Genomic DNA, 27,911 nt, shown 5'->3' with positions numbered 1-27,911 from the left:
CGAAATTTTATATCTTTATTGTTCGATACTCAATACTTTTCTCCATTAACCCTCTGGCCAGGTAATGAAACCAAACAAACTTCCCATCATTACATGCTGTACGATCCTCAAAATGCCACCAAATTGTTTTCTTAAAGAGAAATAGTTCAAATTATCATTTAAATGTAAAAATGGAAATCAGTCTCAATCAGAATCAACTTTTTGCACCCATAAAATTGGTTCATAAATGTGCCTAAATCATAAATCGGGATAAAAGCCTACGTTTGCATTGTGCCAATCTGTTTCAAGATAAAGAGAAATATTCCTGCAAATTAAGTTTGTTTGTGTTTTTGTTTAAAAAAAAAAAAAAAAAATAAGATTTTATTGGCAACGTCTAAAAAGATGAAAAACTACAAGAAATGGCTGGAAAGAAAAGAAGTCATTATAAATAAGTTTATTTAAGTTTATAATTCTCATAATTCTTAAAAAGACGGCGTTATATTACGGTAAAATCTTTTGTCGGCTTCAAACCAGAGTAAGAGGTTCCAATATTATCATACATAATAATAATAATAAAATCCAAAAGAAAAATCAAAATATTAGAATGGTGGTTTTCGTTTAATAGGATTCTAGTACAGTGCGTTAGAACCATACATTTATCTGCTGTATAAAGAAAGAAAACGTTCATACCTCGGTTAGAACTTATTTTCATGCATCACACAAATAATAAAACGCCTGTATGAATGCGCCTTCAATAACGGAACCCAACTCGTCCCGCAAAAACACGGCTGAAATCAAACAATAAAGGTCATTTACATCGGGCGTCCCGGTCCTCCTACATCTGCTGAGTCGAGTTTCCATTCCAGGTGTTGTTGTCGTCGTCGTCGTCCTGAGTTCTCAGTCTGTAGACCTTGCCTTCTCTTTTGAACTCCTCTGTTCTCTTTTCAAGAACCCTTTTTCGAACAGTTTCTCTAAAAAAGGCAAAACGGGATTTTTAAGATGAATTGTAACGTAACTGGAAGGATTACTAAATAACGCGAGGAGCCAGGAGCCAGGAGCCGTGTGGCTTCTTTTTAAAGAAAAAATACACATTAGTGGAATAGTAAAACTATCTAATGAACAGGAATACATGTATTTTAAGATTTTTGGTGCGGAGAGGAGGGCCTATATTCGGGCAAATATGGTATATATATACACACACACACACACATATATATATATATTAGTTAAAGCAGAAAGGTTCTTGTGTTTGGGTAATGTCACAAATAAAGAAGCATTTTTTTTTATTTTTGCAGCATTATGTGGACGTTTGACATCATTTGCAGTTTTTTTTCTGCACATTCACCTCTTTGGCTCTGCATTGCCGGCCGTCGACGGGTCCGTCCTGTCCTGTTGGGGATGTGCTGATCTGTCGCTGCTTTGTGAAGGAGGAGGGCTGCTGAACAGAAAGCTGCTGAGAAATCTCCACACTGCCAGAAGGGGGTAGAGGATTGTGCCCAACACACCCCAAACGGCACCTTCCGAGGACGGCACCACGGCTCGGGCAGGCTTCCTCGCCTATGGGCAAACACAAAAAAGATGTAGGTAGAAGATCGGCAGCTAGTAACCCACAATGACACCTGGATGAACGCAAACAATCCTTGGCATATTCTAGAACGTTGGCTGTACGCTCAGCAAGCGTTATGCATTCCGGACGCAATGTATGTCTTTAGGCGTCTCACTGCGGGAATCTAATGTTAACTTTTCTGCAGATAATGTAACCGGGAATTTACTTCGGATCCAACGACATAATGGATCCCTAATACTCGACTAAATTGTCTCCAAAGGAGGAATGTCGCATTAAGGCATATAACTGTGACCTTAACCCACTGAAACCCATCCATGGCTTGTAGCACTCTTCTTAAATTGTTTCGTCAATCCTCTGATGATGTCTTGCTTCCGGCTCACTCTGCGAAGCTTGCCAAAGGAACACAAAGTCATTCCCAGTATATAACTTACTGGTAGAAGCACTATGGAGGCACTTGGGGCGAGTTCCAAAGACTGCAGGGATTTCTCGTAGTCTTCCTTGGTAAACTCCCTCCGGGGAAACATAGTCGCTAAGGAGAAATCGCCATAGGCGCTTCCGACCGTCTGTTAGCAGGAGAGAAAAATATTAGGTATTCGCAAAAAAAAAATATTTAGTTTTAATATAAACAAGTAATTGAAACAAAGCAACACCATCAGCACCGGTTAAAGTGTAACTGGTGGATGTTCTGTAGCGCCATCTACAGATGGGAAACGTGTATTGCATAAACAGCAGCCGAGCTGAGCAAACGGCGCGCATTATTATTAGTTATTGTTTTATTTAGCGCCATCAAATTCCGTAGCGCTGTACAATTGGTGGACAGGACTTTACAATATAAAGAGATTCTAAAGATGACATCACGCACAAAAATGTAAACAGACTCAGGACTTGCTCGCGCGTTGCGCATACTCTGTCACAAACGTACGGTCCTAGCTGAAAATACCAGAAGAAAAACACACGGATCTCGGCATCGGCTCACCTGCGCGGCAAAGCGTCTGGCCTCTTCCAGAGACGACTCCGACGGGAACTGGTTCGTGAACGAGGATCCGTCCGGAAGCCTAAACTGGATTCTTGCGACGTGGCTGTGCACAGCGATGAATTGCGTTACACAAAAAATCAAAACAACGTTAGTGCAGATAAACACTCTGCAAGTTACAAAAAGCGAGGGGGACAAAGGCAAGATTACCTCCTCTCCTTCTGCGCCGCTTCCTTCCGCGCTTCCAGCGCCGCCTGCCGGGCCTGCAGCTCCGCTTGCTTCTGGGCTTCCAATTCTTCCTTGGATTTGGCGAAACGGGCAGCTCGATCGGCCCGATCCTGCGGCAGGAAAATATAATTCCCATGTGACGCGAACAATAAAATAGTTCAACTACTGGAAACTACCAGTCTAAGTGGAACGGCAGCTTTAAACGTCATATCATTCATCCGCCCACCAGCACAGGACCCGCAGTCAGAGATGTTCCAGAGTAACGGACTCATTCTCATACCTGCGCGATCTGCTGCTTAACGCGCTCTCTGGCGGCTTTCTCCTCCGCCTTGTCTCGGTTTCTCTCCTCCAAAGCTTTCTTGGCCACTTCGTCTTCGTGTTTCCTTTTAAATTCGATCAATTCTTTACCGGTTTTTCTCCTCTCAATTTCCTTTCTGATCTGACTCTGCGCGAAGAACGTTGGATTATTGCATTTAATACGACGAGCACAAGGTTATAATATACACAGGGGCCGGTCACCCTCCAGCTCCGTTTAGAATGTCCAGCCCTAATGTGAAATCCACTATAGCCGACGGTCCGTGAAACATAAGAAGATGTTAGAGGCGTATCTGAAGAGGTATTAATAGACAGCGAGTTCAGACACGTCGCCGGTCCCTCTGGGGACACAAAGCTGCAGTTTTAACGTACCTGCTCTTCCTCTTTCTTCTTCAGCTCCCGCCGCTCCTCAAGCTTCTGCGTCAGCCTAAAAAACAAATGAAGCTCCGTGAATGCATTACTTTAATAATACATGGAAAAGGTGATGTCCCCCTCTTTATCTTTGTATGCATAAACCCTGAAAGAAATAGGCTAAGATTATAATAATAATAATAATAAAAACATCTGAAAAAGCGAAAAAATAATTTACAAAAATGAAATCAAATCTTGAAACCACTTTTTTTTTTTTTTTTTTTTTTTTTTTTTTTTTTAATATATCGCTCGGCAACTTATGAAGAGGTCACCCAAGAAACGAGGCAGGGAGTCATACAGCCTCTGATCATCGACATAGGATTTAAATACTCGGGTATTGAAAGGCATTCCCACCTTTGGACTTTCTCTTCTTGGCTATCTCCGGACTGCAGGTCCGCGGCTGCCTCGGACTCGCCGCTCTCTTTTGGGGAGTCTGTCGGGGACTCGGTGCTCACGGCTGGAGAATGGAGGTAAAAAAAAAAAAAAAAAAGGATTAGTAAAAGCAAGCGAGGTGTCATTTCCGACACGGATCTTTCGTGACGATCGCTGCCGGCCGCATCCTTACTTGGCGAAGACGCTGGAGATTCTGGTTGGGATTGCGCAGGCTGCACATCATCCGGTGAGCTGTCGGGTTGAGGAGCCGGGGCAAAAGAAGCCGTCGGCATGTTGGCGTTTGGCAACAACCCATCGTTTCTCACTTTGTGCATCTAGCAGATTAGACAGAAGAGACGTTTAGAGGGACGAATCTTTCCTGGTTTCTGTGCGGTGAACACCTAGACTTTTAGAAACTTGGATGATGGAGACGATCAGGTGCAATCTATGTGCGCGGAATTCTCAATATCTGCCGGCTCAGCGCTTTGGGTGGAATTATCGGCGAATGCAAAGCGTGAAGACATTTTTATGACATTATACGGGGTTTGTATAATTCTATAACTCAGCCTCTGACACCAAAGAACAGCAGCCGGTCCGTCACCCGCTATACGCCGGCACCTCACAGGGGAGTCACAGGGGAGTCACAGGGGAGTCACAGGGGAGTCACAGGGGAGTCACAGGGGAGTCACAGGGGAGTCACAGGGGAGTCACAGGGTGCAATGGCCGTAACTCCATACCTCTTTCACTTTGGAGATCCTGGCTTTCAGTTCCTCGGGAGGAAGACTCCCAGCAATGACTTCCAGCGGAATCCCGCTCTCCCCGATGAAGAAGCTGGACGGGACGCACACTACGGGATCTGAGAAACCGCGTGTAAAGGAGAAATTCACACACTTTCTTAACACATCTGCTTATGGACCACAGAGGAGCTCAAGGGCATCCATCCCCCTCCATCCCCGTCCGTTCATAGACAACACAACGATTTGGGATCAATCCGATTCACTCAAGCCTTTCCAAAGTCTAGTTGTTTTTAAATGTATTTTCTCCTACCACACATGATGTCATAGGCAAGGAACGCCTCCATCTTGATGCTATACCTGCGATGTTGTGTTATAGCCCCTCTGTATAATATGCTAATATTACCAACGGGTTTTAAAATATTCCTCCCCATCCCGGAGCACAAATTCTACAGCAAGAAGGATACAGATTTGGGAAAACTGCATACAAGTTTCACTGAAAGAAAAAGAATATTAATTATTAGAAACTGTTACGGAGCCACCACGGCAAATATGTAAACCGTCTCACGGGGGCCGATCTCTGCTTCACCCGAAGTTAATCTCGGGAATAGAGAATATAGAATATATAATATAGAATAGGAAGTCTCCTTTAACGAAGAATAAGCACCAACCTCTTGCTGTCAATTCTGATGGCGACGATACCGTCCGCGGCCACCTGAACCACCTCCTCCTTGCCCCAGCTCTCTGCCATTTGCGTGGACGGCTCGTCATCTCCTGCGAAACATCAAAGGGGTCCGAGAATAAAAAATACAAAATGTACAAAAAATCATTAAAAGATATTCCGGACTGACTTGCCAAGACTGCTGTCCCGGAAGGAACGTTATTCTCGTTTAAGGAGATGATGTCATGTTTGAGCTATATATATTGAGATTATATATTTTTATATCAATTATATCAAATTAAAATAATAAAAAAAAAAAAAATCAATGTTTTGCCTAAACAGAATGTGCTTTTAAATAGAAAAGTCACTAGAGGCTGGCATTAGACGGGTAGAGCGCAGAGGCCGGCATGAGACGGGGTAAATAGCGTGGCCAACATCTTTTAAACCCTGAGGATTTCCTCTGCATGACGCGGCCCCGGACGGCATCTGCTAAAAATATATCATTAAAGCTGACAGATTAGGACAGGAGTTTTATGTCAACAAATGACATCAACGCGTCTTCCCAGGGACCAGCAACCAGTACCAGCGAACGCGATGCAGCGCTCCCCCCAGTGATTACCCCCCCTACCCATATAATGCCAGTGATTACCCCCCTACCCATATAATGCCAGTGATTACCCCCTACCCATATAATGCCAGTGATTACCCCCCTACCCATATAATGCCAGTGATTACCCCCCTACCCATATAATGCCAGTGATTACCCCCTACCCATATAATGCCAGTGATTACCCCCTACCCATATAATGCCAGTGATTACCCCCCTACCCATATAATGCCAGTGATTATTACCCCCTACCCATGTAATGCCAGTGATTATTACCCCCTACCCATGTAATGCCAGTGATTACCCCCTACCCATGTAATGCCAGTGATTATTACCCCCTACCCATATAATGCCAGTGATTACCCCCCTACCCATATAATGCCAGTGATTACCCCCTACCCATATAATGCCAGTGATTATTACCCCCTACCCATGTAATGCCAGTGATTATTACCCCCTACCCATATAATGCCAGTGATTATTACCCCCTACCCATGTAATGCCAGTGATTATTACCCCCTACCCATGTAATGCCAGTGATTATTACCCCCTACCCATGTAATGCCAGTGATTACCCCCTACCCATGTAATGCCAGTGATTATTACCCCCTACCCATATAATGCCAGTGATTACCCCCTACCCATATAATGCCAGTGATTACCCCCCTACCCATATAATGCCAGTGATTATTACCCCCTACCCATATAATGCCAGTGATTACCCCCCTACCCATATAATGCCAGTGATTACCCCCCTACCCATATAATGCCAGTGATTATTACCCCCTACCCATGTAATGCCAGTGATTATTACCCCCTACCCATATAATGCCAGTGATTATTACCCCCTACCCATGTAATGCCAGTGATTATTACCCCCTACCCATGTAATGCCAGTGATTATTACCCCCTACCCATGTAATGCCAGTGATAACTTTTTGTCCCTGCTACGCCATCATTTACCCTCCCCCATGCAATGCCAGGGTTTACCCTTTGCCCCAGCTGTGTCAGTGTTTACTTTCTTCCGCATACACCGACAGGCTTCGCCCTGCCCCCTGGGAATAACCCAGCGGGTGTACGCCCGCTTCCTTACCCGCCACGAACACCACGAAGACGGCGCCGCGCTGCTTGGCCAGGCCGATGGCCTCCGGGATAGAGCCCTGAAACCACAGCATGATCCCGGCTCCTGTCACCGGACATACAGCGATGACGGAGCGCTACACTGCCCCGCGACGCAGCAACGTCATCACGCAGCGCAGTCCGGGCACGCCACGCCCACAGAAGGGAGGGGGGAGCGAATGCAGCACGTGGGTTACAGTCATGTGCAGGGACCGCAAAACAGTGTGATGTCATCACAACAACAGTAACTAATACAGAGCTGCTAATATTAGAGGAATACGTCATCAGAGATCATCTGCTCCCAAAATATATATATTTCTCGTCACTGTCAGAAAAAACATTAAACTGCCTGCGTCCATGTTTACGTCTTCCTGGAAGTATTTTGGTGCCCTCTTGCTCAGTGGGCACTGTGGAGGTCCATGCCCAGCCTGCAAGGCCTCTGTTGCTTCCACAGACTTGGAATGACTGGCACTTTAAGGCCAACAGACGTTAAATGAAGTATGTGCGGTAACACGTTCTGTATTATGCTCATGCAGCATGAAGCCGCGCGGTGGGACCCCAACTCTGGAGGGCTGTCTCCTCCAAAGCATGTTTATAACCGCTGTGCGCATGCTTATGACATTGAGCAGAACCTGTAACCATACTCGATGCGTTTCACACTCACTGCCCAGTTTCCCTGTAAATACAGTTAGCGAGACACCTTGAGCCGTAAAGAGGCCGTGCTAAAGCCATGATTTTCCATGAATTGCAGCCTTTTTGTGGCCCTGGAGGGCCGGAGTGGTTCAGGCGTGTTATAAATGTAACCTCTGAACCGATGCCCTAGGCCTTCTGTTTAGATTTTGTTAATAGAACCGCTGGGTCACGTCATCATTAAACCTGGAAACGCTTTGCCGAAGCCTCGAAGAAGCTTGGGGTAGGTCAGGTTCAACAATTGCTTTGGGAGGGAAGGGCTGCCATCAGAGCTGTATGGGGTCCGGCCGCTGATGTACCCCTCAATCTACCCTGGATGCTGAAACATGGGGCTTTTGGGGAATCTCTGCTGCTTTAATGTGGGAACCCTGGGGAAGGAATGGGTTAAAGTAAGATGAGCGACCCTTGGGAAAGTGGTGCTTTTTCTAGATAGAAAAAAGGGGGCAGCTGGGGATATAAACAAGGTGGGCTATGACAGGTTGGGACCCCAAGTCAATCCTGAGCCCAAAACAGACGGCAGCACAGAGTTACAGTCCGACCCTACTACCTGCAATTATCCCCCTAAACCCGTTATTACAACCCTATCTTCCTTCTCTCCCGCCAGTATCCGCAACCTAAGAGGTCTGGCTTCCTCGTAATTGTATTTTAGTTGGATGCTGCCCGGGGCGCCACGCCAAATAATATTGGAGTCAATCAGACAAAATGTAGCAAAGAAACCAGAATGTATCGATGTTCCATCCTTGCGGATTTATTTATTTTTTACAAGCAGGTGTGCTGCGTTCCTAAATCACGTCCGTGATGACCCTATATCATCAGGTTTAGAGCCCCCCAAAATGGAGTCTGGTATTCACATTTAGCGGGGTGCCAGCTTAACAGCTTAAAATTAATCAGAAACTGTCCTTCCTTTCACAATATCGGGCAATCAATTATTTCTACATCTGCCAACTGATGGCGTGAAACTGGAAGACAATTGTTAAAAGCCCTTTAGAAGGGAAACGAGTAGCGGCGGCAGACGTGCCGGGGAAGCGGTATAAATAACGGCGCTATATCCTAGTCGAAGCAAAACCTCTTAAGTTTCTATCTATGGTTATCAGACCACGACTTCCAGAGTCATTAAGACAGGCGTTCTATTGTTAACCACAAGGCGGTATGATAAGGACTTAAGATCGTAATATATATATATATATAAAGAAAATTAGGTTTTTGGTTTCAAAACAGTAAATGCAATAAAATGAAAAAAAAAAATGACTAAAGAAATGAGGACGTTTCTCCTTCCTTCAAACAAAATGAAACCATGAAAGCAAAACACAAGAAAAATAAGTTACAATCAAAGACTTGTATCTGTAAACATTTATTTTTCTTTTTTTAAACCCAAAAAAAGGCTTACACCAGCACACAATGTACAGCCTCGTAAGTTACACAGGTATTGGAGGAAGGAGGCGGTAGGACACACAAAACGGAAATAAAATGGGGGAAAAAAATGAAAAGAACAGAACGGTCTGTCCCATAAGTGCAATGAATATTTATATCCAGTGATTTCTATAAAAAAAAAAATATGTAAATAAAATGAACAAATAAGTTTGCCCCTTTGGTTTAACCCTCCCACTGCCAGGGAAGTGGACATCTGGTTGTGTAAATATTAAAAATCATTTTTTTTTATTTCTTCTAGGGTTGATCATTTTCAATAATGGCTTTTTTTATTTTACGCTTTGTGAACTAAAATAAGTTATAAATGATAGATACGCTCTTTTAAGCAAAACATTATTTCCTCCCCCCCAAATCATTTATCCTGTTTCAGCAGCACCTGATAAAAACATTAAAATTAACAAAAAAAAAACCAAATATTCATGAGAAAGATAATTTATTTGCAAATTTACTTTCACAAATCCTTAATGTATCTAAGTTACGAAGGACACCGTTAAGGGAATCTTTAGTTCTTTATTGTCAAAGGGCTCATGAAACACATGAAGACTGTATGCTCGGAGCAACCCCTAGGACACGTGGTAAAAAGGAGCGAAGATGATGAGGTCATCGGACTGGATTCAGTGCAAACAGACCATGTACATTGAATGGAGAGAGAAAAAAAATATTGGGCTCGATTCACTAAATGATACAATGTATCACCGTTTTATTTTTTATTTTTCCAGTTTATGGGAGGATTGCTATTCAAATGATAATTATTAAACCGGTATTTCCCCAATCCTTTTGTAGTAAAATGGTAAAGTGCCAAGCGAGGAGGGGGGGGGGGAAGTAGAAAAGAAAAAAAAAAAAATAATAATTTTGCATTTTCTTTTTTTTTCTATCATGGGCATTCATTATGAACAACTTTTTTTTTTCCCTGTACAAGAGAACTTTGGGTCCAGTACAGAAATATAAAACAGACTATAAAAGGTGGGGTGGAAAAAAAATTAAGAAACCTGGTGTTTCTAGGGTTTTTTTTTGCAAATGCAACCATTTAGTTAACCCCTGCCCCACTGGCATGTTCTCTAATGAAATGAAGGCGATAGGAGGGTTTTCAGTGGCGTCTGCAGGTATCGGACAATCAATTAGAATACAAAACAATAATGGAAGTCGAGAAAGGGTCTGCGTCCAACACGACCACGTCTTCTATTGAGAGCTGGCCCTTTCCAGGATATGAAAATCGTAGTGCTTTCTGCTCGTTCTTAGTCTAAACTTGTTCATTAAGTTATTGTTTTGTTTCTTCAAAGCACTTTGAGCAGCAGATACTGTAGGAAAGGTGGCTACTATTGTGTAGGTAGAAGCCAAGTCTTGGGATGGGTTGGAGTGTTCGGAGCCCGCGTGGTTGCCACTGGTGCCACAATAATGTTGATGGGGAATTTGTTGGGAACGGGGGTCCCGGAGCCATCGGATCCTGGCGCCAACTTTAAACAGTTCTCCAAAAAGCGTTTCGGCGTCTTTGCGGCTTATGCCGTCCGGCAGTTCTGTGATTTCCAGGACTTTTCCAATGGCTGAAAGATTAATGAAAAAAAGCCAAATGCTACCAAATTCTAAATACTTAACATACCCCATATCACAAGACATAAGTTTTATTCACCGTCGGCACCCGAATACATGCGTATTATCAGCTCAGTCTAATCGGGTTCATACCTTCATAATCCTTATGGTTTGGGATTTAAGCATTAGGAGTCTTTTACGATATATACTTCGCTTACGATTACTTGTGTGCACCTGGTTAGGCCTTAAAAAAGCCAAAATAGCCGTTTCTTCTACCCCTGATTTAAATACTTAAGTTATACACAGAATGATACCAATCCGACGGGTAGCAGGGTCCTTTCCCAAGCGCCTTAATTGAATAATTGATTTGTTGTTCCGGCTCGGTGCACGCAGAAGTATTAAGTATTAAGCGAAGTTTGGCAATTTTCCTGCGTATTTGTACATTTTGGGATTAATTTATATAGCACACCAGCGAGCGGATTTAAACATGCTTGGGGTAGGCATAATGCTAATCGGAACATAAGACAGGGGCCATGTGAGGGTCGAGGGGTTTTAAAGCAGAATAAAAGAGACTACAAGGGGCATCAAATTCAATGTTCAGTAATGAGTCCATTATTTGGAATCCTTATGTGCTTTTATTAGGCAAATCCACGTACCTGGCTCACCCGCGGAAAGATCTGTCGAGGCTGCTTTTCTCGCCGTCTTTTTACCTCTATTTCCATGTCTGTGACCAGGCTGGCCCTGGAAGCGCAAACAAAAGGCGTTAATTATTATAAGGAGAGAGGAAATTAAGCATTCTGTGACTTGTGTAACATTTTCTTTTATAAGAAGGATCTTTAAGCTGGGATCGTGTAAAGCTGAACTCCTCTGTATCCCGATACAAAGAGCAGACGCAAGTCAATCACCGCGACGCAACGCGCTTCACACCCAGCCGAGCCGAACTTCTACGGGGCTTTAATACGACATCCAGGGGTTTTGTATCCCAGTAACCGGAAGGTTTTATTTAAAACACAGCTAAACTATAACTTAGAGAAGTCTCGTATTAATAGAATAAAAGAATTAGGGCACGCGGTCCTACAAAGTATAGGAAGAATTGCACGGCATTCGGAAAGTAGGTCTGAGAGATACATTTGATTTAGAATTTACTTTGTATCAATGAAAAGGATCTTTTTTGTGTGGCTATTTTTGCAAAAGGGAAGTCGCTGCGATACAAGACCTCTGAATTTATTTCTGGTATCTAATTGTCGCTGTTAACACGCAGATTATATAGAATATCGCGTAAAAATCCTTTAAAATGCCGGCAAGCCGATGATTGCGCGCCCAGTGCTTTAAACCCAAATCCTGCGCTCGCTCCTATACATGAAGGGCAGACTTTAGAATACGCAATTTGAAACCTGTTGACTTGTTATGTGTCCGTGTATAACATGAGGAGGATTGTATTGTAATGGATGACCAAGTAACGGGTATCTTGTATCACCTGCCAGAAACGACAAAAAGAAAAAAAAAAATGAGTCTTGTATCTAAATATTACATGTAAAATAAAAACAACAATCTATATATTATGCATAACATTGTAGCAAGTGAAACTAAATTACCCCCCCCACCCCCCGAATAAATTACTGCGCTATTACAGGTGTTAACAGTAAGTAGAAGGTTTAGGGGGTCTTGAATGTATGTATTGTATCAAGCGCTGCGTAAATTGTTGGCGCTATATAAATAAAAGATAATAATAATATGTAAAGAAATCATTAAGGAGGTGCAATAAATAAATAAAAGGGTTTCGGGGAGAATTCTCTTACCTTGTCCAGGCGGAAATGGTCTGGAAATTTGCGGAATGAGAGGGAGAGGCGCTAGACCCGGGCGGATGTTCTTCATGTTGGTTAGTTGCACGGGGACGGGCGACTGATTGGGAGAAGTGACGGGACTACTCACGTGGGAACTATGCTGGAAAAAAGAGGAATCTATCATCCAGAAGCAACGCACACGCCGGGGGCCGAAACACCACCGTTTTATGACATACTAGTGAAGAACTATACGAGAAAGAGCGAGGAACACACGCTTAGGTGGTTTCCCAGTTACTGGATAAATAAGAAATACTGACAGCCACAGTCCCTAAAAGTACTATTTTCTTGCCTCGTGCCTTTACCTGGGGGGAATAATGATAAGTCACCTGGGGGTCACTTAAAGGACCTACCTGGGTAGAAGGGTCCAGAATGTTGTAGTCCCCGGATTTCTGGATCCTCTGATGATCACAATAATATTTATTTGGCTTCCAATGAGGTGGTGAATGCGTCTGAGGTGGGGGGTTGCTGGGTACATTGAGCTGCATCATTACCATCCCGCCACCAGGGGGAGGCACTGCAACACCTGGCAAATAATCAAAAAGGTTGGTTTAACCCGGATGTATATATATATTCATCAGATATGTTCATGGTTAAGAAGGGACTTTATTTCTCCATGTTAAGGAATGCAGGTCAGTACGGCCACGAGATCTAAGCCAGGGCTGAGGAATACCTGGGCAATACCTGACAGTTACCTGGGCCGTGAGAGCCGAGAAGTGGCTGAGAATTACACGGTGAGGTCGTTCTGGGAAACTGCATTTGGTCGGATCCAGGGGGCTGAATGTAACCCACCGAGGAGCTGCGAATACAACAACGAGCGTTAAACCTGTTAAACAGCGCAGTATGATAGTATGATCATTTTGAGACAATAGAAGATGGCTTTACTTCAAGTTGTTTTGCTGTCCTGGTGAAACGACGCTGTAATACACCGGCATCCCCGCAGCGGGTAATGGCCCCTGACCGGACTGGCCGGATATCAGCACCTGTTGGTGGTATGGCTGTTGAGACACAGGCTGCGACGCCTGCCGAGCAGGGACCTGGAGAAACATTGCAGAGAGATCAAATATGGATTTTGTTAAGCTCTTCTAGAAAGTCAAACATAGGGTAATGCCCAGGATGGGAAGAGAGGTGTTATCCGGGGCCAAGCGGGCCCCCAGGTGACACAGGTAATAGACGGGGCCGCTGTTTGAAACTTAACCCTTCTTATACACACACATCACAGGAACGAGGACTCTCTGGATGCACCAGGAGTTCTACATTCTATGAACCCTTAAGACAAGGGAATGCTGAGATCAAAGCAAACAAAGCTAGCGGAAGGCAAATAAAAGCTTCGCAACGACAGATGGGCCCTCAAAATTACATCAAACTCAAAAAGTAACCTTTTCCAGTAGACATTTTAAATTTTCGCTTCACATTCAGCGCAGCCAAAGATGCCGCCTGACCTTCATACCAGTAACAAGCCGACAGAGGAAAGTCAACCTGGTACGAGTTCCCCCAGCTTCAGAGATCCCCTCTGACATCAAACTCCAGAACACACGCGCCATCACAGATTAATAACCCCTCCAAGGCCCAAAAGGCCCCTAACCTGATAGGAAGGTACGGAGGAGTACTGCACCATGACCCCCTGGATGGGGTTGGCAATGTTCCCGTGTTGCCCTGTTTGATTTGGAGGTTGCTGAACACCGACGATGCCCTGGTAGTTTGCTTGCTGGTTGGGCATCACAGCGGGGTAACCTGTAATATAACGAGAGCACAATCATCATCAACAAGGCAACCATTAAAAGCTCACATATAGAGACGATGGAAAGAACGGGGACAGGAGATCACACGCTGGGTCCCCACCGAGCACCAGCATGGCGAGACAGACATGGAGGACATAAATAACTTATAATAAAAGCATTTTAGCAAAGTTATTTAATGCGCGATGACACAAGTCACTGTGTGATGGCAGATGTTACAAAAAGTGTAGACATCCCAACAGATGAACACGTCATTGGGATACAGATGCAAAAAAAATGTACATTAACCATTCTTTAAGAGAAATGCTAATAACTAATAAAATTAGTGTGGGGGGAGACTCCCAAAACATTTCGCAAATGAAAAACTCATAAATTAAACAATAAAAAAATCTGGGTGAGAATTCAGGTTTGAAGAATGAAGTCTGATGGTGAAATACCAAAGATAAGGGAAATCCAAGAAGAGCAACAAGTAGCTGAAAAAGAGACCGGTTCACTGTGAGAAACATAAACCCTCTCAGACAGCGCCCCGGGCCCGAGTCCAGCTACTCAATAAATCCAGAAAAAAAAAATGGGGTCCGGGAGCCAAGGAGTCAGCTCTGGGAGCCAAGGAGTCAGCTCTGGGAGCCAAGGAGTCAGCTCTGGGAGCAAGGAGTCAGCTCTGGGAGCCAAGGAGTCAGCTCTGGGAGCCAAGGAGTCAGCTCTAGGAGCCAAGGGGGGGGGGAATACAGCTGCAAAGCAAAATATTCTATCGTTCTTTAGGTTGGATGAAACATTTTGTCAATAAAGCCCAAACTAGATGTAAAATCTGCAAGCCCACATCCAAGAGGTGCCATTTGCATGACCTTGATGTAAGGAGGGTTTGTTATTTTACATCTAAGATGAGCTGAAAGCACCAGGTTTTCCCATCAACGTCAGTTAAACACAAACCTGTTGGGTGGGCAGCTTGTGGCAGTGTTTGGTTTGGCTGGGAGTTATACTGGATGGAGGTCACTGGTCGATATTGTTGGTTAGAGTGAGTAGAGTGAGTGTACTGGCTGGGAGCACAATAGCAAGTCGGAACCTGTAAGAGAAATATAATATATAATATAATATATATAATATATAATATTATATATATTATAAGACATGGTCACACTGGCTGCTGCAGCCAGACCCGACACTAGATATTAGAGTCAAGTTCTTCGCTAAACGGCTTGTTACATCTGTATCTCTGGGACTGCTTCCTACTGGCCGCTGAACTATTCAGACAGGCCTCAATGAATTATCCTCCAAATAAATCCACAGGACGGGGCCGGTACCTGCGGAAGAGACTGCTGCATGTATCCCTGCGGCTGCAGCAGCGGCTGGCTTACAGTCTGATTGGAAGCGACGTAGCTGGGAGGGGGGACCGGCTGTCCGAGCGGCGCTGCTGGTGGCGGCGGCGGAGGTGGCGGCGCAGCCATAATGTAGCCGGATTGCGGAGATGGATGAAGCACCACGGTTGACTGGAACATCGTCGAGTGGGCATCGGACGCATCCGCAGAAGACTGCCTGGCGAGGCTCATATGGCTGAACTGGGATCCCAGGTTATCTTGCTACATAAAAGAAAAGATAGTGAATATAAGGCAGAGATCTACAGAGTAGAGGCTCATAGACCAGCATCGTGTGAATAAGCTCTAAATTCTATTATTTTTTTTTTATAAACCTATAACAATTATTGGTTTTCTCTATAAGGAAGTATTATAGCAATAGTGCCAAGAGACATCCCGCGGTAATACGTATAGAAAATGTATAGAGCAGGGCTCCAAAACAAAAATTAATTACTGCTGACCCTCATGTTTCACTTTTCATGAGCATCAGGAGTTAAAATAAGGTGAGGCTGATCTGGGTTAAAAAGGTATTCCTTGCATCAACAACTCAATATCATAAAAGAAGCAACCAATAAATTACTATTTTTTATTTTACTTTTTAAAGAATTTTAGAAAACTTTTTTTTTTATTATTAATTTAAACGTAAAGAGATAAGCGACCACATAAAAAAATGTATTGAAATTAACTTAAATGTGCTATAGTTGTAAAAAATAAAAATTGAAAGTAAAATTTTAAAGGCAGTTATTTGGAATATCCTTTTAGAGGAGGCCAGATGGAGATTTTAAAATTAATTACAGACAAAATCATTGTAATGATTAACGTTATAATCATACAAAGTTGCTTTAGCATCGTTTTTATTATTGATCCCCATTGTACTCGCGTACGCACAAAAAAAAAAGCTTAGCAAGCATGTTTCGTATGGAGAAACAAAGACGTGCGTTTGCCCTTAGCTGGGGAATAATTACGGAAATACATAACATTGTCAAAAACAGTTTGGACGGCGTTAGCAAAAGCTGGCCAACCTCCGCCAGCGACAAAACCCCCCGAAAATCCTTTCATTATTGGCAGCCCTGGGGTATAATTACGGCCTTTTAGGTAATTGCCGTAATTGTAACGAGGGGAAATAAACTTGATTATATAAATCACACCCGGTTCTGCGAATCCTTACGTAATCCCCTTTGCATTTTTTTTTTTATTATTTCGCTGATATTACAGGGGATATTTTGGGACAGCATAATTACCAAGTTACCTGACATTACCAAGAAGGCGCCAGCGAAAATGATTAATTCTGCAACGGTTTGCTTTGCCGCAATTAAATGGAATTATTCATTTGAGAAGATGATGCGGACCTCCTACCAGCTTTTTCCCCAAAACAAGCAAGTCTTTAAATGGCTTTTACTTTAATCTCTTTTAATTAACATGGCTTTAACAAAAAAAAAATAAAAAAAAATAATGTAAATAAAAAAAAAAAAAACGGCACAAAAGGTGCACTTCGGGGCAAAATCTACAAATATTGGAGAATATTCAGAGATGATCTTCACAAATTGATTACAGATATGAAGTCTGAGCGCTCAGAGTCAATAGATTCCCCTGCAAACCTAAAGGGCATTTAACCTATAAATATAAAAAAAAAGAAAAATAGAGAAAACCAAAGTTGGTCTTCGGTTTATTTGAGCCTAGATTATTTGATTTTCTTTCTTTATTCACACTTTGATGTTTTTTTTTAACCCTTGTTTAATATGTTCTAGAAAACTGGATAGTTCAATTGATCTAAGGACAATTTATATGACCATTCGAGATCACTCGCCATGTATTTTCCTATTCGGGTTACTTTACCTTTGCTAATATCCTTTATCTTATTATTTTTCTTTTAGCAAGTCTGAGAGTTTATAAAATGCATTAAAAAATAGAACAAAACAGACAGCTAGATTAACACGAATATGGTAAATAAACCATAGCGCTGATTCCTAAATTTGTTCTATAGGTGATACAACGGGAGAACAAAAATGTCTATACATTTAATGTACGTAGCCTTTAGGCACAGGGCAATGTCATAATGGGGGCGTTCACATTGTTGGCCAAGAATCCCATATATATGGACACCCTGCAAACCCCCCCCCAAAAAAAAACATAAGTGATATATGTTGCATGGCATACTGAAACTCAAAGGCTTAAAGTTTTCAGAAATGTTTTTAAGCAGACAGAAGAAACAGAGAGGAATACAGTACCACGGCGTACTGCTGGGTGGGAGAGACGGGCAGGAGCGCGGGCGGATAAGAGACCGCGGAGTACTGAACAGGCTGCGAAGAAGACGGCAGAGATCGAATAGGCTGAAGGAGCAACAGGTGGACAAATCTGGTTAATAACAGGAAGGAAATGGACTTGAAAACACACAAGAGAAATCCGTTCTACACAAGGTTAAACACGCACACACGCACACGCAGACAGACACGTCTAAGGATTTATTTAAAGTATCCTGCAAAATATCCACCATCGTTCAAAGGTTTAGGGTCACAGGAGTGATGGGAGTGATAAAGGGCCATTGGAACGCAGGAGTGATGGGAGTGATAAAGGGCCATTGGAACGCAGGAGTGATGGGAGTGATAAAGGGCCATTGGAACACAGGAGTGATGGGAGTGATAAAGGGCCATTGGAACACAGGAGTGATGGGAGTGATAAAGGGCCATTGGAACACAGGAGTGATGGGAGTGATAAAGGGCCATTGGAACACAGGAGTGATGGGAGTGATAAAGGGCCATTGGAACACAGGAGTGATGGGAGTGATAAAGGGCCTCTGTGCACCTATGAAGAGATTCCAGCTACAATAGTCATTCACAACATTAACCCCGTTTGCGCTGGATTTCTGATCCATTTCATGTTATTTTAATGGATAAAACTTGCTTTCTTTCAACAACAAGGACATTTCTAAGTGGCCCCAAACTTTTGGACGGTAGCGCACGTAACGGTTTATAGGGAGCCTTTAGCCACCGGCTCGGGATAGTAGTCGGTGGCCTGGGCTGTAATGCGAGCTGCCCAGGCGACGATCGCGGCTGCCGTACCTACCTGCGATATGATATGGTTGGCGGCCTGCTGCGGAGGCGCTGGGGGTGGAGGGGGTGCGGCGGGCGCAGGCACTTGGGTCCTAACCGGTTGCTGAGTAACGGGGGGGTTATACACAACTGGAGTGCCATCAGGGTTTATAAAGGGTTGACCTGGGGAAACGGATCATCAGCCGTCAGAAACAGATAAATACATTTAGAAAAAGAAAAAATGCAGACACCTGTTGCGTGTGTTAGTAAATAACCCCCTAGAAGGGGCAGGAGCAGCCCGGCAATGCTTAGCGATATGTTTAATTTGTATTATTTAGGAAGGGTAAAGACATGCCCCGGAACAGAGAGAATAGATTAGGGTTCATGGAATCTGGTGGGTCAGTGCAGTTAAAAAGAGAAGGCATAATTTCAACTAAAGAATCAAAGTCTGTGACCTCAAATACATCTATGTCGTAGGTAGGTGTGCGTGTGTGTGCGTGTGCGTGTGCGTGTGTAGGTGTAGGTACATTTCTCCTTCTTTGAAATAAACCAAAACACAACAGTTTCTTAATGAAATAAATCTGTCTCATTCGATAAACAGTAACAAATTGCAAAACAAAACCAAACACACAATAAACAGAACGTTAAACACACTTTATAGCATTCTCCACGGGGTACAAACCTGTTTGCGGGTTGATGAGAATACTGCCAGGCGGAATGCCTGTGGCTTCCAGGGGTAGTAAAAAGAAGCTAGTACTAGAAGGAGCCACTTGTCCGCTTATTCCCCCATCATAGGTAACAGAATTACTAGTACTGATCGCTGGAAGGACAGCCGGCGTGCCGTGGGAAGGCTGACTTATAGCGGTTACTGGAAGCGGCTGCTGGGTGTGAGAGAGGGAACCAGTGGATGACCCTACGCTACTAGAAGACTCGGAACCTACGGAAAGGAGCAACGGAAAGAAATGTGTTCTTACCTACAGGTCACCAAAAAATAGAAGATACAAAAACATGCACATTTATATAGGAAAGCTCCTCAGCCATCAGCATCTCAGATAAGAGAGGCGGTATAGCCATGAAGCCTTCTGGAAAAAAGCGAATGCAGAGCTTTCAAAGGGGGTTGAAACCGGGCAGAGACTTTTTTTTGGATGCCTTGGCTTGAAGACCACCACAGTCAACCACATGAGCCGCATCTTCTGAGGACCACAGCATGCAGTTGGTCTTTGAGACAGAATATTAGCAGAAAGCGACCCACAGGCACAGGTTCTGGAGGTTCTCGGACGCAGAGGCGATACCTGTTTTGGAAAGCCTGCCCGTGCTTTTGCTGCTCCCGGAGCTATCGCCTCTCGTCAGCACGGATATCCCGCTGAAGCTGCTGGCCTTGGTGACGGCGGGCTTCAGATTGCGGATGGAGCTGTCGGAGTCCGTGCTGCTCCACGGCCGGGGCTCGTTGTATTTCAGGTCGTTTTCCGTACTGCTGTAGAGGCTGTTGGCCGATCTCCCCGACGCATCCTTATTAATCCTGTCAACGACACCGGTCCGTAAAGACGCGGAAAAACTCAAACAAGACGGCAAAAGGTAGAGGAGCGCCTAAATACCTAAATATTTGACGTCTTTGTTGGGTCATGTTGGCTTCTTCTTCTTGAATTCTGTTGGATTAAAGAAAGAAACAAAGAAAGAAAGAAAGAAAACAAAAACACCTTAATATATAAAATCCATTATAATCTTATGAATGATGGCTGGTGCGAAATGTCGCTCACCTTTTATCCATAAGGTAATTCTCCTGAGAACACAAGGACTGGCGAGAAAAAAGAAAGAACATTTAAAAAGTGTTATCATTTGTTACATTGTTACAGAATAAGGTGATTCTTGAGCATTTGATCGTTCCCGCAATATTTCCAGAGCGAAAGGGAAAACTCTTAAGATTGCTACATTCCCAGAATTCCTAAATAAAGGACACTTGGGAGATTTATTGTAACGAGAGGATGAACGAAGTGTCGCGGTTTACAAACACGTATGGATAACCCATTAAAAGCCTGCTATGTTTCCACGAAAAGATTCTTAAAAATTGATCTTGGTACGATATTAAGTGGCTGGGTATAAATGACAAACACTGACAGCCATTCAAGCAACAGCGCACAAAATTGTGTTAATTTGGGTAATTTCGAATGATGTGAAAGTGTTACAATTATGGCCATTTTTTAGCCTCCGCTGAGAGAAGAAAAAAATTAGCTTTTTACATAAATAGCAAAAAAACGCTTCTTGAAATTGTCCCTCGTGGAAGAAAAGAAGAAAAAAAAAAACAAGCAGACGATATTAAGAGTATCTAAAAGTGAATGACACAATGAAAGGATGATTACACGTTACACTAAACTGAATAATCAACAAGCGCTGCGAATGGAAGGAGCTGCATGAAATTGAAGGGTATCTCGTCGTTGCTAAGAGTCCATGTCTAAGAAGATATGTTTTATCCTCAATCCTACGGGGAAGGACACGCACTTCAAACCTCGAGCCAGAAATTCAGCAGCAGATATAGAAAAAGGAGAATTCCTTTCAAATCCTCACCTCTTGGGCAAATATTCTCTCCCGCGCTCTCTGATATTCCTCTTCTCTTTCTTCAATCGATTTACTCCTTCGGTCATCTTTTAATCTCATCCTCATCTGCGGCAGAGACAATGTTTGGTGATACGGCCGTTGACCACTCTTGGTCCGACTCCCGGTAGCGAAACACAAGAGGCTTACCTGGTTATCATCTTTGTCGAGGCTTGAGTTGTCTCTCTTGAGGATGTATCGTTTCTGGAAGTCTACATTCTTCTCATCTTTAATGTGTTCTTCAAACCTCTGATCGGGTCTAGATGGCATGATGGTGGAAGAACAAGAACATTTCTGATTTAAGAAAACCCAGGTTCTTTTGTGCTATATACACTGTGGTTCAAAGGTTTGGGGTCAAGCAAATTTTGCCCATTAAAATAACATGAAATGGATCAGAAATCCAGCGCAGACAGGGTTTATGTTGTAAATGACTATTGTAGCTGGAAACAGTTGATTTTTAACTGTACAGAGGCCCTTTATCACTCCCATCACTCCTGTGTTCCAATGGCCCTTTATCACTCCCATCACTCCTGGGTTCCAATTGCCCTTTATCACTCCCATCACTCCTGTGTTCCAATGGCTCTTTATCACTCCCATCACTCCTGTGTTCCAATGGCCCTTTATCACTCCCATCACTCCTATGCTTCAATGACACGTTGTGTTCGCTGACCCAAGTTTAAGTTTAAAAGGCTAATTGATAGTTAGATCGTTGTAATTATGTTACAGCCAGAAATGTCCTTGTTTCCATGAAAACAGCTGAGTGACCCCAAATCCTTGAACGGTAGATTATATACATATATATATATATATATATATATATTATTTTGTTTATTATTTTTTTTGGGGGGGGGCATAATAAAACGGGAACAAAACCTTATACTGTAAAAAAAAAAAAAAAAAAAAAAATCCGTAAAGGGAACTACTTACATTCGGGTAGTGCTTGTTTTGTTCACAATGACCGATTTACCACTTTGGTCCACGTTGTGATCCAGTCCAAAATACGCAGCGACCCGGTGTAACAGCATTCTATGGTAGGAGGTCATCGGAGGAAACTTTTTACGTTGCATTCTATGGAAAGAAAAAAAAATAAAAAAAATAAAAAAATATATATATATATAAATTTGTCTTTAAATATATGTTAAATAAAAAGGAGAATAATAGAATACAAACACACATACTCATTGGTGCCAATAAAATCTAATATATCTTGTTCCAATTTCAGCAGCATCATTCGGTCTCTGTGGGAGAAAAGAAAAAATGGTCTTAATAATCAAAGAATATAATAAAACCCTAAAACTATGCAAATCCTTGCATATTTAACGGCAATAGAAGGTCCCAAAAACAACACGACGCCAATTTCACCCTTAAATTATTAATCTAGTAAAAGTGAGTTTGTATCTGGGAATCATAGCGTATAATATCACTTTACTGTAGATCGATATCTCTGAATGGATCTCTAAGGATTAGAAAAGACAGCGTATCTGCCAGATAATACAGATAACGAGCATTCGATAACACGGATAAAGGGACGTAACATTAATAGGTGGTTTGTGCCTTAAGCGCGATGTTCGCAGCAACGCACCCAAACTGCACGTTCGACACCGGTACACGATATAAAAATAAGTGGATTTTATAACAAATCAGATACTTTATAGTTCAGCGAACTTAATAAACCTAAGTAATGGTGTTTACATTGATGGAGAATTGATAAAATATGCATGAAGATGGGATGAACTACCTGGAAGCCTTACAAATCTCCAACATAAAACCGTACGCTTATAGCAATTTGTTCTGTGGCAATAATTATACGTTTCCGATAAAAGCATCCCTTTCAGCCGTTATTCATTTCTCCTTTCACGTTAGATCTATCTCTCTGACGTTCTCCCCTCCCTTGGTCATTTTTGCCCCGTGTTGCTCCCCAGGTCAGTCTTCCCTTTACAAAGGAGAAGAGAAAACAGGAGCGCAAGAAATGATAATCCATAAAAAAAGAAATAAAAGTAATAATGATGTCTCCCTTTCTCCTCGATTTGCCGCAATGGCTTATACGTCATATCTTGGTAAGAGTACAAGAAAGATGTTGGGGGTCTAGCTGTTCTGCAGCCGGTTCTCAGTATGGGGGGTCCTGTAGGAAGGGTCTGACGCACTCTCGTACCCAGATGTACCGTAGGCTTCGGATTCTAGAAGAAATAGTTCTCCGAACGCTGCCAAAAAGCTGCTAGAAGACCGCGGATAAGCTCGTCGCCCGTAAAGCAGGGTACGAACGTGATGGGCAGCGACTGAACGATGCTTTAAAAGGACAGTTTAATGTCCTTGACAGCCCCGCTAGAGAAGAACACATATGAGAGTACTGCAAGTGACCCTCCATCAGTACTTTAATGGGTATTCTTCCAAAATATCCTCCTATTGTTCAAAAATTAAATTAGCCAATCAGGAAAGCACTCGGCATTGTGTCGCTCGGACAGCTACAGAAAGTTTCTTGTTTCTTGGTAGTGCATGAAAAATAACTTTGGCTTCTGTCATAGAAAGGTTTTCTGCTGCTTTAATGACTTAATTGCCCTGAGTTGCCAACAATGCGTTCGTATACGGTGCATTATTCCACCCCTAAAGGCAAGTCAGATTAAAGTGAAATAGAAGCGTTTAGCAAACGTTCCCACAGAATCGTTATATCCTACCTGGGGTTACTCTTCAGAGTGTTGACTAAAAATTCATGCAGATCAATGCCTGTCGAGTCCGTGTACTCCTGGCTGGAATCTGGAGGAAAGGGAAACAAACAATTCCGTTTTTTTTAAGGATATCAGCTTGCTAAAATATCAGAGAGATCAAAAGACATTTCGGAGGAAATTCGCCCGCCTTGGGCACTGGCATCATGACCACGCAACAAAACCGGGTACACAAGAAATGATTAAAGATATTAAAGGTTACAACCCTGAGGTCGTGAATCAAAGAAAAAAAAACTAAAAAAAACTCTCTCTCATATTTTATATATCATATATATATATATATATATATATATATATATATATATATAAAACATATAATTGAATTATATGTATTATAATATATATAAATAATAGATTATAACATATATATAATATAATATTATATATACACACACATATATGTGAATGACAAACCTCTGGAGAGCATCTTGCGAGAAGACTTTTCGCTTCCCTTTTCTTTTTCCGTTTCATCTTTCGAAGGCTTTTCTTCTTTCCCAAACGAAGGCGTAAGCTGGACTTGTACATTTTCCTAAGGATTTGAAACGAACAATGAGACCGGCGGCAGTGTTTGTGTCGCGCACAAACGTACGAGCGGACAATAATAAGAGCTGCGAAACTACTGACTGATGGAGAGTATTTGGGTTTTAATTCTTTATCAATAAACCAAAAACATGCATACTGTATACGGACGCACAATTTCCTTAACTTAAAAAGGTGCTGCGGACCAACAATTCCGCAAACGTGATTTATCGACCTTTAAAAGTTGCTATGCGGTACTTCAAGGTTAAATCGTTAGAAGGAGCGACATCACACACGCAGTCTAGAAGGAAATTCTGACATAATGCGCCAACATATGTATCCGTCCAACGAGGCCGCGCTGCTTTATAATTAAATCAGACGCCTACTGTGCAGCTGATATCAGGAAAGACGCGCTGAGACAACGCGAATAGCGAGAGCCCTTTGTGACGAACGCTGCATTCCTCTACAGCTCGGAGGAGACAAAGACGGCGTTACGAGGAGCTTTCGTGTCATTTCTCAGTAACTTATTCCACATCCTAACCATCGGAATATTCGGCTTTGTTGGTCAAAAAAAAACAAACAAACAAACAAAAAAAAACGTTTATTTACACATTTTACCCCAAAAATGGAAATAAAAAATAAATAAATTGTAAAACCTAGGAATTGTTAGGTTGATTTATAGGTAAAAAATAAACGTTTTTAATACAGGGTAGAGATAGTAGGGCGGCTGATGCAAACCCTACTTTAAAGCGGAACCCAAATCACACGTTCTACAGATCTATACAGTATACGGAATGGTGTTTATGGGTTAATTATATATAATTTTAAACCCCCCTATAAATATACCCAAACGTCTTTTTCGCTGGATCTGCGTTATATTTCTCCGCATTAAAATGATCTCCCCCCCTGTTGTTAAATTGCTGATTGTTGTTAACTGGTTCAGGCAGCCTTTGTAAGGGTTGGGGGAGGGGAGAAATATATCAGATAATGCTGACCCTGCCATAGGCTGCCATCTATCTCAGTTTTCATTAAATGTTCACCGATCTCCGAGATAATAAACCCCGATTGACAAACGACAAAGCCCAAGCTGTCATTAATTTACCCATTATAAAAAGGTTGTCATGGCAACAGTTCCACGTTCACGTTAAGCGTCTTACTTTCAGAGCCATCCACAGCAGATGAGAACCAACGGAAGAAAAAAATAGCGCAAGATGAGCCGAATCGAGTCCCGGTTCACCTTGGAACCGTGGGTTGGACGCGGATGTCCCGCGAGCGCCACGCTCTGATGCGCAATAAGGAACACTCATGGATCTCTACCAACTCCCCCTGTGACCCAGCTCATGTCCTTCATCTGCAACCCGTGCCAGATTGGCCCAGATGGAACCAGGTTGCAATCTTGGCACGTTCCTTTCAGAAGATCTGTGCAGCGCATGTTGCATATAACACAATTTTATTTTTTTTTTTATCATGAAATGGACATGGTCTGCACTGCATAAATTACACTTTTTTACCCCAAAATGGTTAAATTTTTTTTTTTTTTTGTACATGATTCAAATGTAACACTTTGTATGCTTGTGAACAGCGCTTCCAACCCATCGTCAACTAAAAAGGGCCGGGACTTTTGCTTTCAAGTCAATGTTTCGTTGTCCATCTCCAACCAGACAATTTAATCTTTGGAGGAGCCGTGAATACACATTTCCCCAAGATGCGGAGGCTGCCGTTGTTAAATAATGAGTTTAATAACGCTGTGAGAGTGCGGCACCATTAACAACATTAATACCAATTCCTTCACCATTGATGCCCAGCGCCACGGGTACATATTTTAATATATTTTTTTTTTTTTTTAAATATATGTTTGTTATCCAATCACATTCCATTAAACATAACCCTTGAACAAATACGTTTCATTTATTCCAACGCAACTCATGCTTAACCAGACCTGGAATCCCACCCTGCCTTCCTGATTGGAGGGCTGTGACCCGGTGGGCTCCTTTGGCGACCAATCATGACGTGCGCGCCCCTACAACCAAACAACAACCGATCCAATAAACGGCACCTGAAAGCGTGGGGGTAATTCATTCGCATGCACCTGGCGGCACGATGATCACCACCGGCGTACGGATACAATAACTGATAGACAGAGAATGCATTGATTTCTCCGGAGGGCGATTTACAGTCATTTGATCAGATTTACGGAACCCACCGATTCTGAGATAATACAATAAGCTAGTTTTATTAACAATAATGCACAGGTCAGCAGAAATAAGCGTGGAAGCAGAAAAGCAGAGGCTTATCATTCATAGTCTATTACCTGTATGTCCGAGGGAATATCGGCTGTGGAAGGAGGAGACTCTTCGCACACAGCAAGGCTCCGAACGAGCTTTAACTTTGAATTTGACTAAAGAGAATGATTTACAATAGAACTATACGTCAAAACAGTACAGAGCTGCAGCACAATGCAAAGAACTTTAAATCAGGGATGCACCACATTTTCAAGGCTGCCCAAGAACAGGAGATTAAAAAAAAAAAAAAAATCTGTTGATTTGTTTCTTTTTTTATTTTTTTTTTTTTTACGTGACATTAAATGGTAATTGTATCATAAATACCGACTGCATCTGCCGCCATTTTTTTTTTAACCATTTTCTTAATTTAAAGAAGTTTCACACCTAGTAGCAGTTTATTTTTGCGTAAAAAAAAAAAAAATTAAGAAAATGCCTAAATAAAAGCCTCTTAACAAAAAAATATTTTAATGGTATTATTATGGCTAGAAAAAAAAGGAAAATTAATAATCCTGAATCCAGTGCATCTCTATTTAAATAAATGATATTTTCTCTTTCATTGAAGCATGTAAAGAATTTAAAAAAAATTTTTACGCAGAACGGCACACGGATTAAACAACAAAAACTCCATTAAAAAAAACAAAAAACGCAACAAAATATATTGCAGGTATAGAAAAAATTATAGATGCAATGGGGGGGGATGAAAAGTATTGCGTTTTACACTAAAACAGCACACCGAAAACAAAAATCCAAGCACAAAGAGATCACTACAAGCATGCCAACAAGCCAGTCCGTTACCGTACCTTTGACCTCTTTCCACTTTGACCCAAAGGTTGAACTTGCCGCTAAAGAGTGGGCACAATAAAAGGTTCTCGTTAAACGTATGGACGAGACGTACGAAAACGCTTCGAGCCAATTCGTTCTCAGTCCAGAAAATATGCGACATTGCAGATGAAAGATTTTAACAGAAACCCACAAAATTGTAAAAAAAAAAAACGAATACGCAAACCACATTAACTCCGGCTTGTTAAGTCGTTTACACAATTGAAAAGCTCTTTAAATTATTTCAATAAATTAATAATAGCATTAATCCAGTAATTATGTAGGAAACCCATGGTTGACTGGTCTATCATTTGCGTGAGAAATGATATAGAATATGTATGGAACAAGAGGAAAATAATATAAAAACGGTGTAAGATTCTTGGATTTGATATATAATAATAATAATGATGATG

General features: G+C 42.3%; 2 protein-coding genes across 7 annotated transcripts in view; both read right to left on the bottom strand.

The window, feature by feature from the left end:
* Window position 1: 1 nt before the first annotated feature.
* Window positions 2-7,098, bottom strand: UBXN4 (UBX domain protein 4). Its single transcript, XM_053470831.1, has 13 exons — window positions 6,941-7,098; window positions 5,251-5,353; window positions 5,047-5,075; window positions 4,583-4,701; window positions 4,039-4,180; window positions 3,828-3,930; window positions 3,435-3,489; window positions 3,028-3,192; window positions 2,730-2,857; window positions 2,523-2,625; window positions 1,978-2,109; window positions 1,325-1,536; window positions 2-950 (listed from the first exon to the last, which is right to left on the bottom strand). The coding sequence occupies exons 1-13, from the start codon at window positions 7,020-7,022 to the stop codon at window positions 815-817; spliced, it is 1,509 nt and encodes a 502-aa protein (XP_053326806.1). The 5' UTR covers window positions 7,023-7,098; the 3' UTR covers window positions 2-814.
* Window positions 7,099-9,941: 2,843 nt separating this feature from the next.
* R3HDM1 (R3H domain containing 1) overlaps window positions 9,942-27,911 on the bottom strand; it is a 37,581-nt gene continuing 19,611 nt past the window's right edge. For 3 of the 6 annotated variants that reach the window (XM_053470824.1, XM_053470825.1, XM_053470826.1), the window contains exons 4-27: window positions 27,480-27,521; window positions 26,709-26,795; window positions 24,293-24,407; window positions 23,831-23,909; window positions 22,337-22,396; window positions 22,086-22,226; window positions 21,309-21,417; window positions 21,132-21,227; window positions 20,327-20,364; window positions 20,165-20,215; window positions 19,862-20,088; window positions 19,252-19,506; window positions 18,604-18,752; window positions 17,769-17,870; window positions 15,490-15,765; window positions 15,119-15,251; window positions 14,038-14,186; window positions 13,338-13,489; window positions 13,148-13,251; window positions 12,806-12,978; window positions 12,411-12,555; window positions 12,006-12,088; window positions 11,268-11,352; window positions 9,942-10,625 (exon numbers count right to left, since the gene is read on the bottom strand). In XM_053470824.1, coding sequence (XP_053326799.1) covers window positions 10,264-10,625; window positions 11,268-11,352; window positions 12,006-12,088; window positions 12,411-12,555; window positions 12,806-12,978; window positions 13,148-13,251; window positions 13,338-13,489; window positions 14,038-14,186; window positions 15,119-15,251; window positions 15,490-15,765; window positions 17,769-17,870; window positions 18,604-18,752; window positions 19,252-19,506; window positions 19,862-20,088; window positions 20,165-20,215; window positions 20,327-20,364; window positions 21,132-21,227; window positions 21,309-21,417; window positions 22,086-22,226; window positions 22,337-22,396; window positions 23,831-23,909; window positions 24,293-24,407; window positions 26,709-26,795; window positions 27,480-27,521 — 3,213 coding nt within the window. In that variant the 3' untranslated portion in view covers window positions 9,942-10,263. The remainder of the gene's footprint in view (window positions 10,626-11,267; window positions 11,353-12,005; window positions 12,089-12,410; window positions 12,556-12,805; window positions 12,979-13,147; window positions 13,252-13,337; window positions 13,490-14,037; window positions 14,187-15,118; window positions 15,252-15,489; window positions 15,766-17,768; window positions 17,871-18,603; window positions 18,753-19,251; window positions 19,507-19,861; window positions 20,089-20,164; window positions 20,216-20,326; window positions 20,365-21,131; window positions 21,228-21,308; window positions 21,418-22,085; window positions 22,227-22,336; window positions 22,397-23,830; window positions 23,910-24,292; window positions 24,408-26,708; window positions 26,796-27,479; window positions 27,522-27,911) is intronic. The other 3 variants (XM_053470827.1, XR_008355036.1, XM_053470828.1) reach the window with 3 other exon arrangements.

Source organism: Spea bombifrons, chromosome 7 (genome assembly GCF_027358695.1).
Source record: "Spea bombifrons isolate aSpeBom1 chromosome 7, aSpeBom1.2.pri, whole genome shotgun sequence".
Taxonomy (NCBI): Eukaryota; Metazoa; Chordata; class Amphibia; order Anura; family Pelobatidae; genus Spea; species Spea bombifrons.
This window is presented reverse-complemented; position numbering and strand designations above follow the sequence as displayed.

Coding starts and splice junctions, on each gene's coding strand:
- UBXN4 (XM_053470831.1), bottom strand. CDS start 7,022: ATGCTGTGGTTTCAGGGCTCTATCCCGGAGGCCATCGGCCTGGCCAAG. Junction 5,076..5,250: donor ATCAGAATTGACAGCAAGAG/GTTGGTGCTTAT, acceptor TTTTTCTTTCAG/TGAAACTTGTATGCAGTTTT. Junction 3,490..3,827: donor CAAGAAGAGAAAGTCCAAAG/GTGGGAATGCCT, acceptor TTTGTTTTTTAG/GCTGACGCAGAAGCTTGAGG.